At 53.4% G+C, this 14481-nt stretch overlaps 5 protein-coding genes across 5 annotated transcripts; 4 read left to right on the top strand and 1 right to left on the bottom strand.

The window, feature by feature from the left end:
- Positions 1-621: 621 nt before the first annotated feature.
- J7T55_014215 (uncharacterized protein) lies at positions 622-1976 on the top strand (the record flags this gene model as incomplete). The annotated part of the gene is made up of 3 exons (XM_053132275.1): positions 622-877; positions 933-1748; positions 1822-1976. 3 exons carry the CDS (start codon positions 622-624, stop codon positions 1974-1976), a joined length of 1227 nt encoding a protein of 408 aa, XP_052989816.1.
- A 435-nt stretch (positions 1977-2411) lies between these two features.
- Positions 2412-5357, bottom strand: J7T55_014214 (uncharacterized protein; the record flags this gene model as incomplete). The annotated part of the gene is made up of 4 exons (XM_053132274.1): positions 2412-3839; positions 4387-4619; positions 4704-5232; positions 5301-5357. The coding sequence occupies 4 exons, from the start codon at positions 5355-5357 to the stop codon at positions 2412-2414; spliced, it is 2247 nt and encodes a 748-aa protein (XP_052989815.1).
- Positions 5358-7074: 1717 nt separating this feature from the next.
- Positions 7075-8765, top strand: J7T55_014213 (uncharacterized protein; the record flags this gene model as incomplete). Its single annotated transcript, XM_053132273.1, has 4 exons — positions 7075-7404; positions 7475-7521; positions 7623-7971; positions 8028-8765. 4 exons carry the CDS (start codon positions 7075-7077, stop codon positions 8763-8765), a joined length of 1464 nt encoding a protein of 487 aa, XP_052989814.1.
- Positions 8766-9550: 785 nt separating this feature from the next.
- On the top strand, positions 9551-11227 carry J7T55_014212 (carbamoylphosphate synthase large subunit; the record flags this gene model as incomplete). The annotated part of the gene is made up of 1 exon (XM_053132272.1): positions 9551-11227. One exon carries the CDS (start codon positions 9551-9553, stop codon positions 11225-11227), a length of 1677 nt encoding a protein of 558 aa, XP_052989813.1.
- A 989-nt stretch (positions 11228-12216) lies between these two features.
- J7T55_014211 (uncharacterized protein) lies at positions 12217-13216 on the top strand (the record flags this gene model as incomplete). Its single annotated transcript, XM_053132271.1, has 3 exons — positions 12217-12525; positions 12617-13052; positions 13116-13216. The coding sequence occupies 3 exons, from the start codon at positions 12217-12219 to the stop codon at positions 13214-13216; spliced, it is 846 nt and encodes a 281-aa protein (XP_052989812.1).
- Positions 13217-14481: the final 1265 nt, after the last annotated feature.

Genomic DNA, 14481 nt, shown 5'->3' with positions numbered 1-14481 from the left:
GGACTGCAGTGATCTTCGAGCTCATTACACTGAAACCACACAGGGATGAACTGCCAAGTATCATTAGTCGGTTCACCTACATGTTCACACCCAAAATGGTGTAGTGCCCGCATACCTGCCCTACAAACTGGGATAATACTGACTCGGCGATCTGCGCTGCAGTAGCACTGCATCAAGGTGGCACTGCCTGGCTTGCTCAAGTGCCTATTTTTGGGCCTATCAGCAATACCGTGCCAACATCTTTAGGCTTAATCGATATGCTTGAGTTCAATATTTCTAGATCGTGTCGATCTATATAACAAAGAAGACGGCTGGTAGGGTCTGACCACGCAATGTTGTGAGACATCGCTTCAATCTCCTCTCTTTCATTGGTCCCTTGCGTGCACCCGTGAGTACAAAACATTGCATGTGCAGATGGCTTCAGCCATCTGCAACCATGCTCAAGCCTTGAAGCGGGGAGAAGCTCCTTGACTGACCTATATGTTCTAGCTGTGCCTTTCGTTCTTTTCTTTTGCTTCGAGCTGAGAGCCAGTCTTTATCGAATTTCGAATTGTTGAAAATATCCAACAACTCACACATCCCTCGTTGCTTGTCAAGAGCCGGAGAAGCCTCATCAACAAGATGTATCTCTCAAACGTCCTGTCGTTTCTGCCACTCCTGACGCTGGCCAAGGCCGCGGCCATTCCCGAATACACAGCACCATCTCCAGAAGTTGACGATACGACCGTATACGATGCTATTGTTGTCGGCGGTGGTCCTTCCGGACTTAGTGCGCTGAGCGGACTCGCCCGCGTGAGGAGAAATGTTCTTCTCATCGATTCCGGTGAATACCGTAACAACGCGACGAGGCATATGCATGACGTGATTGGCTTGGATGGTAATTTCCTCACCTACCGAAAGCGAAGTAGGATTTCGCACTGACCAAAATTCAGGCGTCACTCCTGCATACTACCGCTGGCTTGCGCGGGAGCTGTTAGCTGATTACAAAACCGTCACATTGACTAATGGTACTGTGACTGGTATCCAAGCTGTGAATGGCAGTGCAACTTCTTTCACAGTGCAGGCCACTCTGCCGACAGGCGAGAAGACCCTCACAGCGCGGAAAATCGTCCTCGGAACCGGCCTGAAGGACGACCTGCCGAGCACTCCCGGCCTCCAGGATAACTGGGGCAAGGGAATCTACTGGTGCCCTTGGTGCGACGGCAACGAGCACGCCGACCAGGCCCTCGGCCTCCTTGCGCCCCTGGAGGATATCCCCGGCTCCGTGCGTGAGGTCTCCACGCTGAATAGCGACGTCGTGGCCTTCGCCAACGGCACCGACACCCCCGAAGCTCGAGCCGCGACCGAAGCCTCCTTCCCTGACTGGGAGGAATACCTGAAGCTGTCGAACGTTACTGTCTACAACCAGACGATCCTGTCCATCACTCGCCTCAAGGACGGGCACAACGCGTCCGCGGATCCCAGCTTGGCCACTTCGCCCGAGTACGACCTCTTCCGTGTAGATCTGGACGATGGTACCTCCGTCGAGAGAGCCGCCTTCTTCGTCTCCTTCCCTGACGAGCAAAAGTCCACTGTCGGCGCGGACCTGGGCGTCACGCTGTACGGCGGCCGCCTGTATGCGAACCCGGACAAGGGCCTCATTACCAACATCCCCGGTGCCTACGCTATCGGTGATGCGAACTCGGACAATGTTACAAACGTACCCCACGCCATCTACAGCGGCAAGAGGGCCGCTGTCTACGCGCATGGTAAGAATTCTCTTAAGCTCCGCAGGCCATCGATGGCTCCGTTCTCGTTCTCCGAAACTGACTTATCATCCAGTTCAACTCGCTCGCGAGGATGTTGCAGCCCAGCTTGCGGCTGCGAACGGTACTGCCGTGGCTGAAAAGAGGGACGAATTTGACCTTGACCCGCGGGATGTCTGGGAGCGTATGAATGGCCAACCTGGGGACCTTTTGTACGCTGGTGAATTTTAAGGCGTGAGATGACGCGGAAGACTTGTATAATTGCCAAATAGGCTTCAAGCTTCCAAATGATAATGTAAATGCACTGAAACATGACATTGATGGTTCCTATATGATGGAAAGCACTTTCAGCAATTCATAGAGCTTATAACTCTTGGCTTTTTCACGAACGGAGTTGCAAGCTGCGCGAAAAGATCACGAGGCCCATGGAGTGAAAAGAAAGACGTAATATAAGGGACAATGCCCATTGATTGCTTTCATGCCTCATGCTGCTACTCAACACTAATGTGCTGTCGACCTAGGTAATTCCTGATGCCCAATATCATGCCCAATCATTGCCAAACCAGGCCTCCTGCGCCATGTTGTCTTTGAATGGCGATAGGAAACCAGACGGGCTCCATCATTGACCAGTACGACTCGCCAAAGCTGAGACAAACCTCACTCTCATCACTCGGCCTCAACAGTATTCTGTTTTGCCTTCATTCTCTCCACGAGTGGCACAAGGAGATTCTCCTTCAGGCCGTTCAAGACTATCTGCATATACGCCTTCTTGTCAAAGTCATCTGGCAACATCCTTGTAGCACAACGGTAGTCGTAGGTGTGCTCGACGAAGTAACGAAAGTGGGTATCGACTTGGCACAGTCTCGTCAGTGTCTTCCTGGCCTTGGCAGCGCCCTCCCAATCCAGCATCATAAGCGCTCTCAGCTCGGTCATTTTAACCGGTAAGTATTGGCAGAAGAATTCGTAGATGTAGAACCATCGATCATCTGTTCCGATGTACCAGCCTCTAGGCTTGTAGAGAAGAATATTCTCAGGCTGTTCGAAGTATGTGATAGTTCCAACAACAATGTCTCTCGTACTTTGCCCAAGCTGAATTGTTGATACACATTGCACAATCTTTGCAGGCGCGGTCTCATGGTCGACGTTTTGCTCCTTTATTTTGAGAGCTTCGTTGATCAGGCACTCGGCAACGGTGTCCACAGGAATGACATCGAGAATCGCTGACGGGTCTCCGTGCAGGACCTTCAAGCCGCCGAGTGCAAATGCAGAAATGGGACCGGCTAGCGCCGCGAAGCTGTCGATCCAGCCCGGGAATGGATATCTCCAGCTTGCGGATATAATGCTGGGGCGGACAATTGTCAGAGGCGTTGATGCTTTCTTTTGCACAACGAAGTGTTCGGCGAGACATTTCGCAAGGGTGTAGTTGTTGGGATGTCCGGTCTCGCTGCGAATCTGATCAGGGTCTTTCCTTCCTTCGAGCAGGTCCTCTAGTATTTGTTGTGCAGACTTTGGCAGACCGGCTAATTGCTCCCAGATTGGTCCCGTCGTATTTGGAGTGACATATGCCGTGGAAGTGACGACGAGTCGTTGAAGATTCGAGCATTGTTGCGAGAATTGCAGAATGTTGAGGCTCGCAGTGACGTTCTCCGCGAGGAGAACATTCAGAGACGTGTCGAACGAGACGCAGCCGGCACAATGAATAATGTGCGTGACCTCGGTTGTCAACTGGTCGAGTAGGTGATTATCAAGTCCGCAGTCAGGCTCCATGAGATCGCCAGGCAGAACAACAACGTCCTTGTCCCAACCACTCGGGAGAGTCGAAAAGCACTTGGACTTGGCGACTCCCTCAGAGAATCTCTCAATGGCGTTTTGGCTGCGCGATGAACGGACCAGCACCAAGATGCGATCAAATTGTAGATCGCGTGCATTCCGTCGGCGGATGAGCTCCTCGAGGACGACTTTTCCAACGAAGCCCGTGACACCAGTGAGCAGGACGGTGTTGGCCGGCATGACGGAATTGGTGACGACGAAGGTCTCGAGCAGTCTGGTGTTTTGCAAAGAGGTGGGCAGATAACTTTGTTGGGCTGAAGATGTCTGGAAAGATGCTGAAGGAGCTCTAGGGGACGCAGGTCATGGAATGGATTCTGTGATGATACAAAGGAGTTGTCTGCGTCCCAGTGGCTATTCATAAAAGTTCTCAGATGGAGCGGTCAAAACAAATAGGAGGGCAGCCGGAGTAAATCGTCCCAACAGAAGGCGCGATGACTCCGCCACGGCCACAATTTGGTATAACAGCAAGAGCGATGTCATGTTGTGAACACTGCATTTAGATGATCTATTTCAAGTCATGGACCTTGGTGAGACAATGGAACGATAGAAAGTACCACGAGGTGAGCATTTGGTCGCTCCTCGTCCTCGAAGGATCTAAAAGTCTCCACGCCAGCTCTTGGTTGGCAACGACATGGATGCAGTTCGGATTCTTTGCAACGCCAACCACATCTCAAACTCCTGAGGCAAAGATTATTTCTCGATTCCTGTGCATCGCGTAACTTCTATTGCATCCTAGACAACAGGAGAGGATCAGTAGATGAGCTTGACAAGAAGGTGCCACGCATGTGATTGTGGCTTGGATGGCTCTTACCGGGACACCGCTCGGCTCCCAACCCTCGACAAATTGGCTGGAGTAGACGAGGTTTGGGTTGCCATGGACTTCAGACTCGTCCACTTGACCCCCTTTTGCCATGTTGTATCTGGACTTCTCCCAGTCAGACAGCCTTTCGAGACTTAGTCCAGTCTCTTTTTTGAAGTTTTCCCTCTTCTGCTCTACTGTGCTGCGGACGTATTCAAGGTATGGAGGGTTCCCTGGTTTAACGACTGCTCCGGTAGGCCGATATTAGTACTCATCGGGTTCAATATTTGACATTAACGCCACGTGTGTGTGTGTGTGGAAGGGCTTACCATTATCCGCAGCAAGAACCGAACCAACGCCGACCAGACCAAGCTCCTCACACAGCTTCAAGTCAGGCGTGTAAAGTGGCTTCACATGGTCAAGGAACATGAGGTCAATCTTCTGCAGCTTGCCTTCGGCATGCAGCCGCCTCAGCGACGCGGAAGCTGGCCCAATCTCAACTCTCACGAAGTCATGTAAGCCAGCCAGGTCAACCAGACTGGAAATTACAGCACCAAATTCGGGGTTGTACTCCAGACTGTAGTACTGCTTCCCGCCGGCCTCTCTGAAAGCAGCACCAAAGGCGATAGCAGAGTAGCCCACATAGCCGCCCAGCTCGACCATGACTTGTGGCTTGACATCCTTGATGAGGTCTGCTACGGTCTTGGACTTGTACTCTCCGACGTTCATCAGATACTTCTTATTCCTGCCATACTCGTCAATCGCCTCGATGAGCTTTTGAGGGTTGCCGCGTATCTCTGAGATTTTGGGGTGGTTGTAGATGAAATGCAGTAGGGCAATCTCTCGCCCATCGTCGAACTGTTCAGGGCGTTAATTGCATACATAATTGCAGACAAGATCACAGATTCGGCAGTCAGAGTACTAACATATTTATCTTCCTGTGGCTGATACGCCTGTCCCGTGAAATTGGTGAGGCTGCTCATTTTGAGATTCTAAGACGTAGATAAGGAGATCCTGTATGCTCTATTTAACAACCTGAAATTCTAAATTGTAAATCTGCCAAAAGCTCCTAGGAGAAAAGAATAGGGAGAGAAAGAAAAAGAAGAAGAAGAAGAAAAAGAGCGAGCTGCCTAATGTCTTGCTGTCTCGTGGGGTCGGTACACAGCTAGAACGAGTCAAAGACCCCTGGATTTGGGATTTGGAGGCAAATATCGCCGGTCTGCACCTGTAGTTGGGGTCGAGCTGCCCGCAAAGGGGTGTGAAAGTGCGGGGGAGGGGAAGCTCAGTTCTTGGGGTGGGCGGGTTCCTGGATTCTGGAGCTCAAGCTCCGTTTGCTCTGCTTTTTCCCGTTCTCGAGCTGCGTCAAAACTCGAACATTAACACCACTAGCATGTCACTCCCCTCCCATCAAACAACACCAAGTGCTGTACAAGATGTGGACATGTTGCCCCCATACAACGAGCAATTCTGCGCAGCCCATCTTTTTCTATTTTCTTTTGTAATGATGTATCATCACTCCGTGGCTAAGGCTACCGGTACAAGATTTTGACCTTGATCATCGAACCTTAGCCTCAGCTCCGCTCATGCAGCTTTTCCTCCGTCGAGCCCCTCGACGCGAAAACTCGTGACTCTGCCAGGGATCCGCCGACGACGGACTGAGCCATATCAGCGTCACCACTGTCCCTAGCTCCCCAGCCCCCAGCCTACTGGTGGGGCTTGCCGAAAGTCAATCGACGGTTGCGCTGAGCCGCACCCGGCCGACCCACAGCAGATCGTCTGCAGATCCGTCGTCTCAGCCGTCAAACCACGGGCATAACCTTGAATATGGCGTGACGCCGCACTACCTTACTACCTCACTACCTGTCGAGCCTGTCAGTGCCTGTCTACCACAGTGGAACTAACAGACTGCCAGGCTGTCCGGCTGCACAGACGGCCCTTTCGAACCCCTGGTGTCAATGGACGGGACCAGGAGTACCTGACCGCCAGTCCCATGGCCCCGTGGGTTGCTTGATGGCGATGCGTGGCGCATTCAGATGACTGGTCCACTCTCCCGTCCGCTGCAGTGCGAGGCAGGGAAATTCGATGTCGCCATTTCCAACATGGCATTCTCAACAATCACATCTGCGAGACAGTGGCCTACAAAGACCTTGGCGACAGGGGAGGTGCCAGTACGAGTGACTATGCTGAACTCGAGCTCTTCGTTGACCAGTCTATGACCCTAACGAGTCTTCACTGCCGGATAGCTACACACCAAGGTACACTATACCTCTTGGTCGGGCACCTAGCCACTTGCGTCCAGGTACTTGCGACGTGTCTGTAGCCACGATGGGCCAGGCTGCTCGCTATGCTTCTTCCGGGGTGTGGTCCCAATACTGCTGGACGCCGAGTCTCACGGTTTTCCAACGGGCACAAGCGATCCCAGGAGTTTTCAAGACGGCGGCGGTTCCAACGTTTTCATTTGTGCCAAACCGCCGATGGAAGTCGTGACGACACCACTCTGTCAAGAAACTCGGAATACGTTCTCCTGTAAAGCATGTGCAGCTCAAAAAGAAGGTATCCCCGGGGGACTCGCCCTGACACGTTTCCCGTAGCTCCCCCTTCATCCCTCTGTTCCTAGAATTCAACTTCCTCTAGAGCCCTTTCTCCTGTTTATTGTTGACATTCAACCTCCTTGCTCAACTCTACCACTCCCTTGCCAACATGTCTGACCTCAAGGCAACCGTCTCTGAGACGCCCAAGGGCTTCCACGTCGAAGGCTACGAGAAGATCTCCTACGACTTCTCCTTCGTCGATGGGGTCTTCGACGTCCATAACCCCGGCCTGGCCGAGTGTTACAAGCCGTGGGGTCGCGTTCTTGCCGTCACAGACAAGAACGTTTTCGGGCTCTACGGTGACAAGATGGAGAGGTACTTCGCCCACTACGGCCTGACTCTGAAGGTCCACAAGACCTCCATTGGAGAGAAGGCCAAGACTGTGGATACTTGGTTGAGCATTTGTGACTCGATGACCGACTTCGGTATCATTCGAAAGGTAAGACATTCATTGCGAGCTACCTTGTCCATCTAAGGGCAGCTGTTGACCCTAATATTGACACTGGCAGGAACCCGTCCTTGTTGTTGGCGGTGGCCTTGTCACTGACGTCGCTGGGTAAGCGCTTCCATATCCTTTCTCGCACAGCCAATTACTGGCTGGAGCTCTGCCTATAAATAATCGACTCTACCGGCCACGTAGCTGACCCTGCTTTACAGCTTCGCATGTGCCGCCTACCGTCGGAACACCAATTTCATTCGTGTCCCAACCACAGTCATTGGTCTCATTGACGCTAGTGTCAGCATCAAGGTCGCCGTCAATTATGGCAACTACAAGAACAGACTGGGCGCCTACCATGCCCCTATTCATACATTCTTGGACTTCACCTTCCTGCGGTCACTTCCTATCGCACAGGTGCGAAACGGTTTTGCAGAACTCATTAAGATCTCGTCATGCTCCCACCTTCAGGTGTTTGACTTGCTGGACAAGTTCTGCGAGCAGCTGATTGAGCACAAATTTGGACGAGGAGACGGCTCCTCCGAGGAGCTCACCAAAGCTGCTGATATCGTAAGTCAGCATTTATCTCAAAACGATCCGTTACAATGATGCTCACACCATTCAAGATCAACCGCGAGGGAATTTACGAAATGTTGAAGCTCGAGTCCCCTAACCTACACGAGATCGGCCTCGACCGTGTGATCGCGTACGGTCACACCTGGTCTCCTCTCCATGAGCTCATTCCCGAGACACCACTGCGACATGGTCATGCCATCTCCATTGACATGGCCTACACCGCAACATTAGCTCTACACCGCGGCTTGCTCAGCGCCGAGGAGCATACGCGCCTGCTCACTCTATTTTCACGCGCCGGGCTCAGCATCGACCATCCCCAGTTCGACGACCTTGTGATCGACAAAGGCACAGCTGCCATTCTCAAGACACGTGATGGGAAGTTGCGTCTAGCTGTCCCTAACCCCCTGGGAAGCTGCACCTTCTTGAACGACGTGAGCCAGGACGAGCTGCTCCTTGCGCTCAAGAAGCACAAGGACTTCGCTAAGAGCTATCCACGAGGGGGTGCTGGTATTGAGGCCTTTGTCGACGGTAGCGATACTGGATACACAGATCTGGCATCTGAGAACCAGAGTGTCATGGACACTGTGGCCGAGAATGGTGATGGCTTGAAGCAGAAGGTTGCCTCAAAGGTGGCTAATGGCACCAATGGGCACACCAATGGGTACACTAATGGACAAACCAATGGACACACAAACGGACATACGAACGGCCATGCCAATGGCAACGGAGTCAAGGAGGTTCAGAACTCTCATGTTGAGAAGGTTGCAAAGACGAATGGTGTTCATTAGATAGAGCGTGCTTTTATCCTGCCATATGAAAAGCCTCCAGCGGTCTGACCTCTTCAGGGTCTTGTGAGACGATCGATGACAATTCACGACGCGAAGAGTAAAAGTAACTCAATAAATTTGAGCGACATTAAAACGTGGCATTGGCCGCGATGATATCCATCCAAAGCAAGCAATGTAATTAGTAAATCTTAGATTTCTACCAGCGTCACACAACTCGATCACGACGTTTCCACTTGAGCGGAAGCTGAACACTTTCCTGATCCGGGGCTCATGTAAATAAAGGGGAGCTTGAGTCGAGAATTGAAGGGGCGGGCGTGTCTAGGTGTGTCAAAGCTGTCAGGTACATGCCAAGTAGCGGCGGTTCATGCTCGTCACTAATGCGTAAGTGTGTGTATGTATGTGTGCCCGGTACGAGACCGCGCTGCATTAGCCCACGAGACCGTCCCGCATTCGACAGAGCTCCATCCCTGTAAGCCTCGATAGCTCCTGAACCGCATGTAGTAAGCTCGTTGAATGATTCATCATGGAGCAAACCAGCCGAGTGCTCTCTCCTTGCGTTCGAGTGCGGTGGTTGGCGGGTGTCGATCCCGAGCCGCGTCTCGCTTGAATTATGAGCGAGAAACAGGCTGTACTGCTAACTCTGACGCAGAAGGCCAAGCTAGATACATCGGGTGGGCGGTTCAGGGGGGGAAGACTCCGCGTCAAAGAGCTGTAGACGCGTCTTGGGCGGAAACACTTCTTGCAAAAGCTCAAGCACTCAGCTATCGCCAGTGCTGCAGCAAACCATGGCTCACTCCCAGGCCAATGGCACCATGTCGCCGCATGGGATCACGGCGTCCATCCCTAGCTTCGCGTTTCTGCGCCTGACGGCGAAGGACCACATCAAAACCTTCTTCCTCCTGTCACTCAGCATTTTTTCCCTACCCATAAGCTACGTTCTCGCCATTGCCCTCACAGCAGTGCCCCAGCCAGTCCTGGCCTACTTCCTGCCGTTTTCCCCGTTGACGCTGACCGGAGCCCTCTTCCACCGGACCCAATGCCGCTCCAATCCATTCTTCAGGCAGCGGACTGTCCTCGTCACCGGCGTAGGCATGACCAAAGGCCTGACGCTGGCACGGGCGTTCTGGTTGTGCGGTCACCGTGTCGTGGCGGCTGACTTTAACATCGGCACGGGTGCTGCTTGGACGCCGTGGAAGAAAGGTCGGCGGACATACAGTCTGGCTTTCGACACGGTCTACTCGTTGCAGAAGCCTGTGGTCAGGGATGGCATGAGTGAGAGAGAGAAAGAGGAGGTCAGGACAGCGTACACCGGAGACATCTGCAAGATTGTCAAGGAGGAGCAAGTCGACCTGTGGGTTTCGTGCTCAGGCGTCGCGAGTGCGGTGGAAGATGCCATGGTGAAGGAGGCCTTGGACCAGATGCCCCTAAGGAGCGGACGGAGCTGTGCATGCATTCAGTTCGATGTACCCACGACCTCAACGCTGCACGAGAAATCGACCTTCATTCAGCACACCAAGGCACTTAAGCTCACAGTCCCTGAGACGTACGACGTCACGTCGCACACCGAGGTCCTGGACGCCCTGGATTCCGCGACAAAGGACAGCCCGAGCAGGAAATTCATTCTCAAGCCTGTGGGCATGGACGACGCCAACCGCGGCAACATGACACTCCTTCCCCTTTCTACCACCCACGAAACCGAGACGTTCGTCCGACGCCTCCCCATGTCAAAGCAGAGGCCGTGGATCCTGCAGCAGTTCATCCAGGGCGGGAGGGAATACTGCACACACGCCCTGGTCGTTGATGGTGCCGTCAAGGTCTTCACCGCGTGCCCGAGCAGTGAGCTTCTGATGCACTACGAGGCCCTCCCGCACAACGACCCGCCGACCGCGGAGATGCTGGACTTCACGACCAAGTTCGCCGCGGAAGCGGGGGCCGGCTTCACGGGTCATCTGAGTTTCGATTTCATGGCTGAGGACGACGGCAGCGGTCAGATGAGGCTGTACGCGATCGAGTGCAACCCGCGGGCACATACTGCCGTGGCGCTGTTCGCGCAGCCGGGAATTCAGATGAGGGCAATGGTTGACGCGTACATGTCTGCCGTGGGCGGGCCGCCGAAGTCGTCGAAGAAGGACAATTTCGGCTCCGCGTCCAGGCTGGTCTGGCCTCCGCGGAACGCGACGCCTCGATACTGGATCGGGCATGACCTTGTTACACGGGGTTTGCTTCCCTTCTTGAATCTGCTGAGACTGAAGTCCAGGTCCGGAGAGCTCCTCGTCGATGGGGTAGGGGAGCTGCTGCTTCACATTCTTTGCTGGAAGGATGGGACGTTTGAGCTTTGGGACCCGTGGCCATTCGTGGCACTGTACCACCACTACTGGCCATGGGTGATATTGACTGCGTGGTGGAAGGGCGAACAATGGAGTCGGCTCAATGTGAGCACGACCAAGATGTTTGCTTGCTAGCTGGAGATATTCTCCATCAGTTATGATGTCGGCCTTCTCGCATATCGTCTTTGCACGGTCCAGAGACAACCAAGTAAATCATATAGAATGCCTTCTAGGCATTACATAGGTCGGAAGCCATTGTCTCCTTTTTTGATGGTAGCTAGCCGCTCATGCCTGTGAACAAGAACATGAAGCCATCCGTAGGTGCACTGGCGATGATTCTTCGGCCACAGCCTGCTCTCAGTCAGATGTTGCTGCCGTCCTTTTCAGTCTTCACAACTGACCGCACGGAAGGGCTTTAGCATTAATATACCCTGCCTGTCGGATTTTGAAGACAAGATACTCTAGACAGATTTGAAGAGTGGCTGGTAACAATGGTATTGAAGTATTGGGAGAGGCCGAGATGGTGTGAGACGGGGACGATGACAGGAGTGAGTCGAGCTCGAATGAACCTGGTCAGCTGGCCATAGCTTCCTCCAACACCACGCCATGTTCAGCTCGAGCTTGAGCTGTACCTGAGGGGAGGAGGCTGGAATTCGCCAATGACAGAGCTGCCCAGGCGTTGGAGCTAACACACCTACCCCTGTCCGTGGGGTACCGGAAGGCTGTGGCTGTCTGCGCGTGTGTTCATCCTCACCACCAGGGCAGAGCTCGCCTGCCGCCCAGGCGATGCTGCGGTGCTGCGGTGCCATTGATTGATCGATTCAATCGCCCAGCCTTCCCACTTTATTTTTTGTACAGTTTCGCATCACGGCGCTGCTCAACACCATCCAGTCTACCTCCCCGTCCTCGCGTTGCCGGCCCCTCTTTTCCACCTTCCCTGGCGCTTTGCCAGTTGGGTCCTCTACAGCTCCTCGCCGCCTTCCTAAACGTCAGTCTCTCCGCGTCTTCATCACGCCGCACCTGAGGCGCAAAGCAGCAACTTCGATCCCTTACCACCGATTTCCAGTTCCGCCGACACATCCTAAATCTACCTTCGATCCAGATCTCGTTCTCGACAGTTCACAATGGCCGACATCAACGACGACAGCATAATCGAGGACTCGCCCTCCAACCCTGGCGCCGATGTCGAGATGGCCGAGGGCCTGGGCGAGGACGACACCACCGCAGTCGCCGGCCGCTCCGAGATCCTTAACGAGGGCGAGGAGGAGCCAGTCCCTGAACGCACTCCCTTCATCAGCTACCTCACCAGCCCCGTTGTCACCCTGATTGTCGGCACCGCCGAGACGGAAACCATCTTGACGGCACACCAGGCTCTGCTGGTCCTGAGCCCGTTCTTTAGGGATGCATGTGCCCAGTTCAGCGACGATGGCAGTGTAAGTGGTACCGCAGCGTGTCTCGCGGATTCTTATGCAGTACGCGCATCGCAAGAACTTGGTCTGCTAACAATCCCCATTGTTCTCCCAGCCCCGCCAAATCGAGCTGCCCCACGACGATATGGACGCCGTCGGCTGCTTCCTCGAATACCTCTACACCGGCGACTACTTCCCCAAGAAAGTGCCCGGCCAGCGCACTCTCGAGACAGACCCATCCATCCCCAAGGTCGATGAGACTGGCGAGCAGCTGCTCAAGCATGCCCGCGTCTATACCCTGGCCGAGAAGTTCCAGGTCCCCAACCTGCGCACTCTCGCCTCATCCAAGATCCACTGCGTCAACTCCACCGCCAAGGGCGAGATCGCCTACGCACGCTACGTATATGCATACACCTCCGAGGCAGACTCAACTGTCCGCGCGCCTGTTGCCAATTTCTGGGCCAACCGCTCCCATACTCTGCGCGCCGAGGCCGAGCCCGAGTTCAAGGCCCTCTGCTTGGAGTATCCTCAATTTGGTTACGATGTTCTCAGTAAGCTCAGATTTCAAATACAGCATCTGGCGAGATGTGTTCAATTGCTAACACGGTTTCTAGCTCGTGTCCTCGACGACAAGCTCAAGCGCGAGACAAACGCCAAGATGCACCCGGCGACTGGCAGCGTGCGCAAGAGGCCTCGTCACAGCAGCAATGCCTAAGCAACCGCACAGCAACTCGAATTTACAATTAAAATTCCATCCAATATCACTTGAAGCAGGAAGACGCCATTGCTCTTGGATCTTATTTCGTGTGGTATCACCACTTGGTGGACGAAGTGGATCCTGAATCCCGGTCCATGACATACAGGAGCTTGTTCTGTTGGATGTACAGAACTGTAAAATATCCCCAATGTTTGCTATTTTGGAGTTCTATTTTGCGGCAGGTCATGGAGAAGAAACCTGCCTTGCGCGTGCAGTTTCTCAAATTTTCCGGGATAAGCCTCGGGATGCTTATATCTGGAGCAGGTCACACTTAACATCAGCCTTGTTTTCTTACACAGGGCGCCTGGCTTTGAGCAAAAATCATAGGGTTGATAATCACGCGCCTGTACATAATGCGATACTGGAGACTTTCGTCTTGCTTGGATCGAATCTCTTGGGTCGGTCAGCAAGCCGGCAAGTATTCCCACCTGAGTGGCCCCAAGTCCGCTTGAAAAAGAAACGCGCAAGCTCCCGTGCCTTGGGTTCCAGGGTCGAGCGCTCAAAGAGCCAAACACACACGCATGTGCATTATCAGAGAAGTGATGGAGGCCCAGTCAGGTGCGTTACAGCGTGAAGAGTTACCTACGCGAGCTCCTAGATTTTGTGTGGACCAACTCGAGGATCGATTCGACTCAGGCTGACGACCAGCACAAAATTCAGGATAAAAATGTCGAACCATTATCCCGCCCAATTTCAAGTCAAAGTAGGCAGCAGAGGAAGCGAGGGATCCGAATCCGGATCGAATGCCCAGACTTGCAGTCTCACCGTCAGTTGTATGTGTTTTTGCCTACACCTGAACTTCCCCGCACGATGCCTCTCACACCAGCAAGCATCCAGCTCCCGACCTCGTTCATCGTCACTATCACTGCATGGCGCTCTGTCTCCCCTCAGGTGCGACCGCCTACTGTGCCCAATGCTACGAATTATCCCGGCTGCCACCCCAATTATTTGAACATTTGACTCTTCCTTGACTGGCCGAGAAATGAGCTACTGCGGTTGATGTAACCCCGGGGAAGTTAATCAACTCTCCCTTAGTGGTCTACTTTCTCAAGTGGAGAGCCTCTGTGATTTTATTTGACTTCGACATGGGCGATTACGGCTCTCGTGAGTATTGTTTCTATTTGGGACAATCTGATCATAGAAACACCTTCGTTGTTGCTCGAGATCCGTCACACTTCTACCTTTCAACCCTCTGTCTTTTTCAACCACAGCACACCTGAAAA

The sequence above is a fragment of the Diaporthe amygdali genome (assembly GCF_026229845.1).
Source record: "Diaporthe amygdali strain CAA958 chromosome Unknown NODE_30_length_622097_cov_64_914702, whole genome shotgun sequence".
Taxonomy (NCBI): Eukaryota; Fungi; Ascomycota; class Sordariomycetes; order Diaporthales; family Diaporthaceae; genus Diaporthe; species Diaporthe amygdali.
This window is presented reverse-complemented; position numbering and strand designations above follow the sequence as displayed.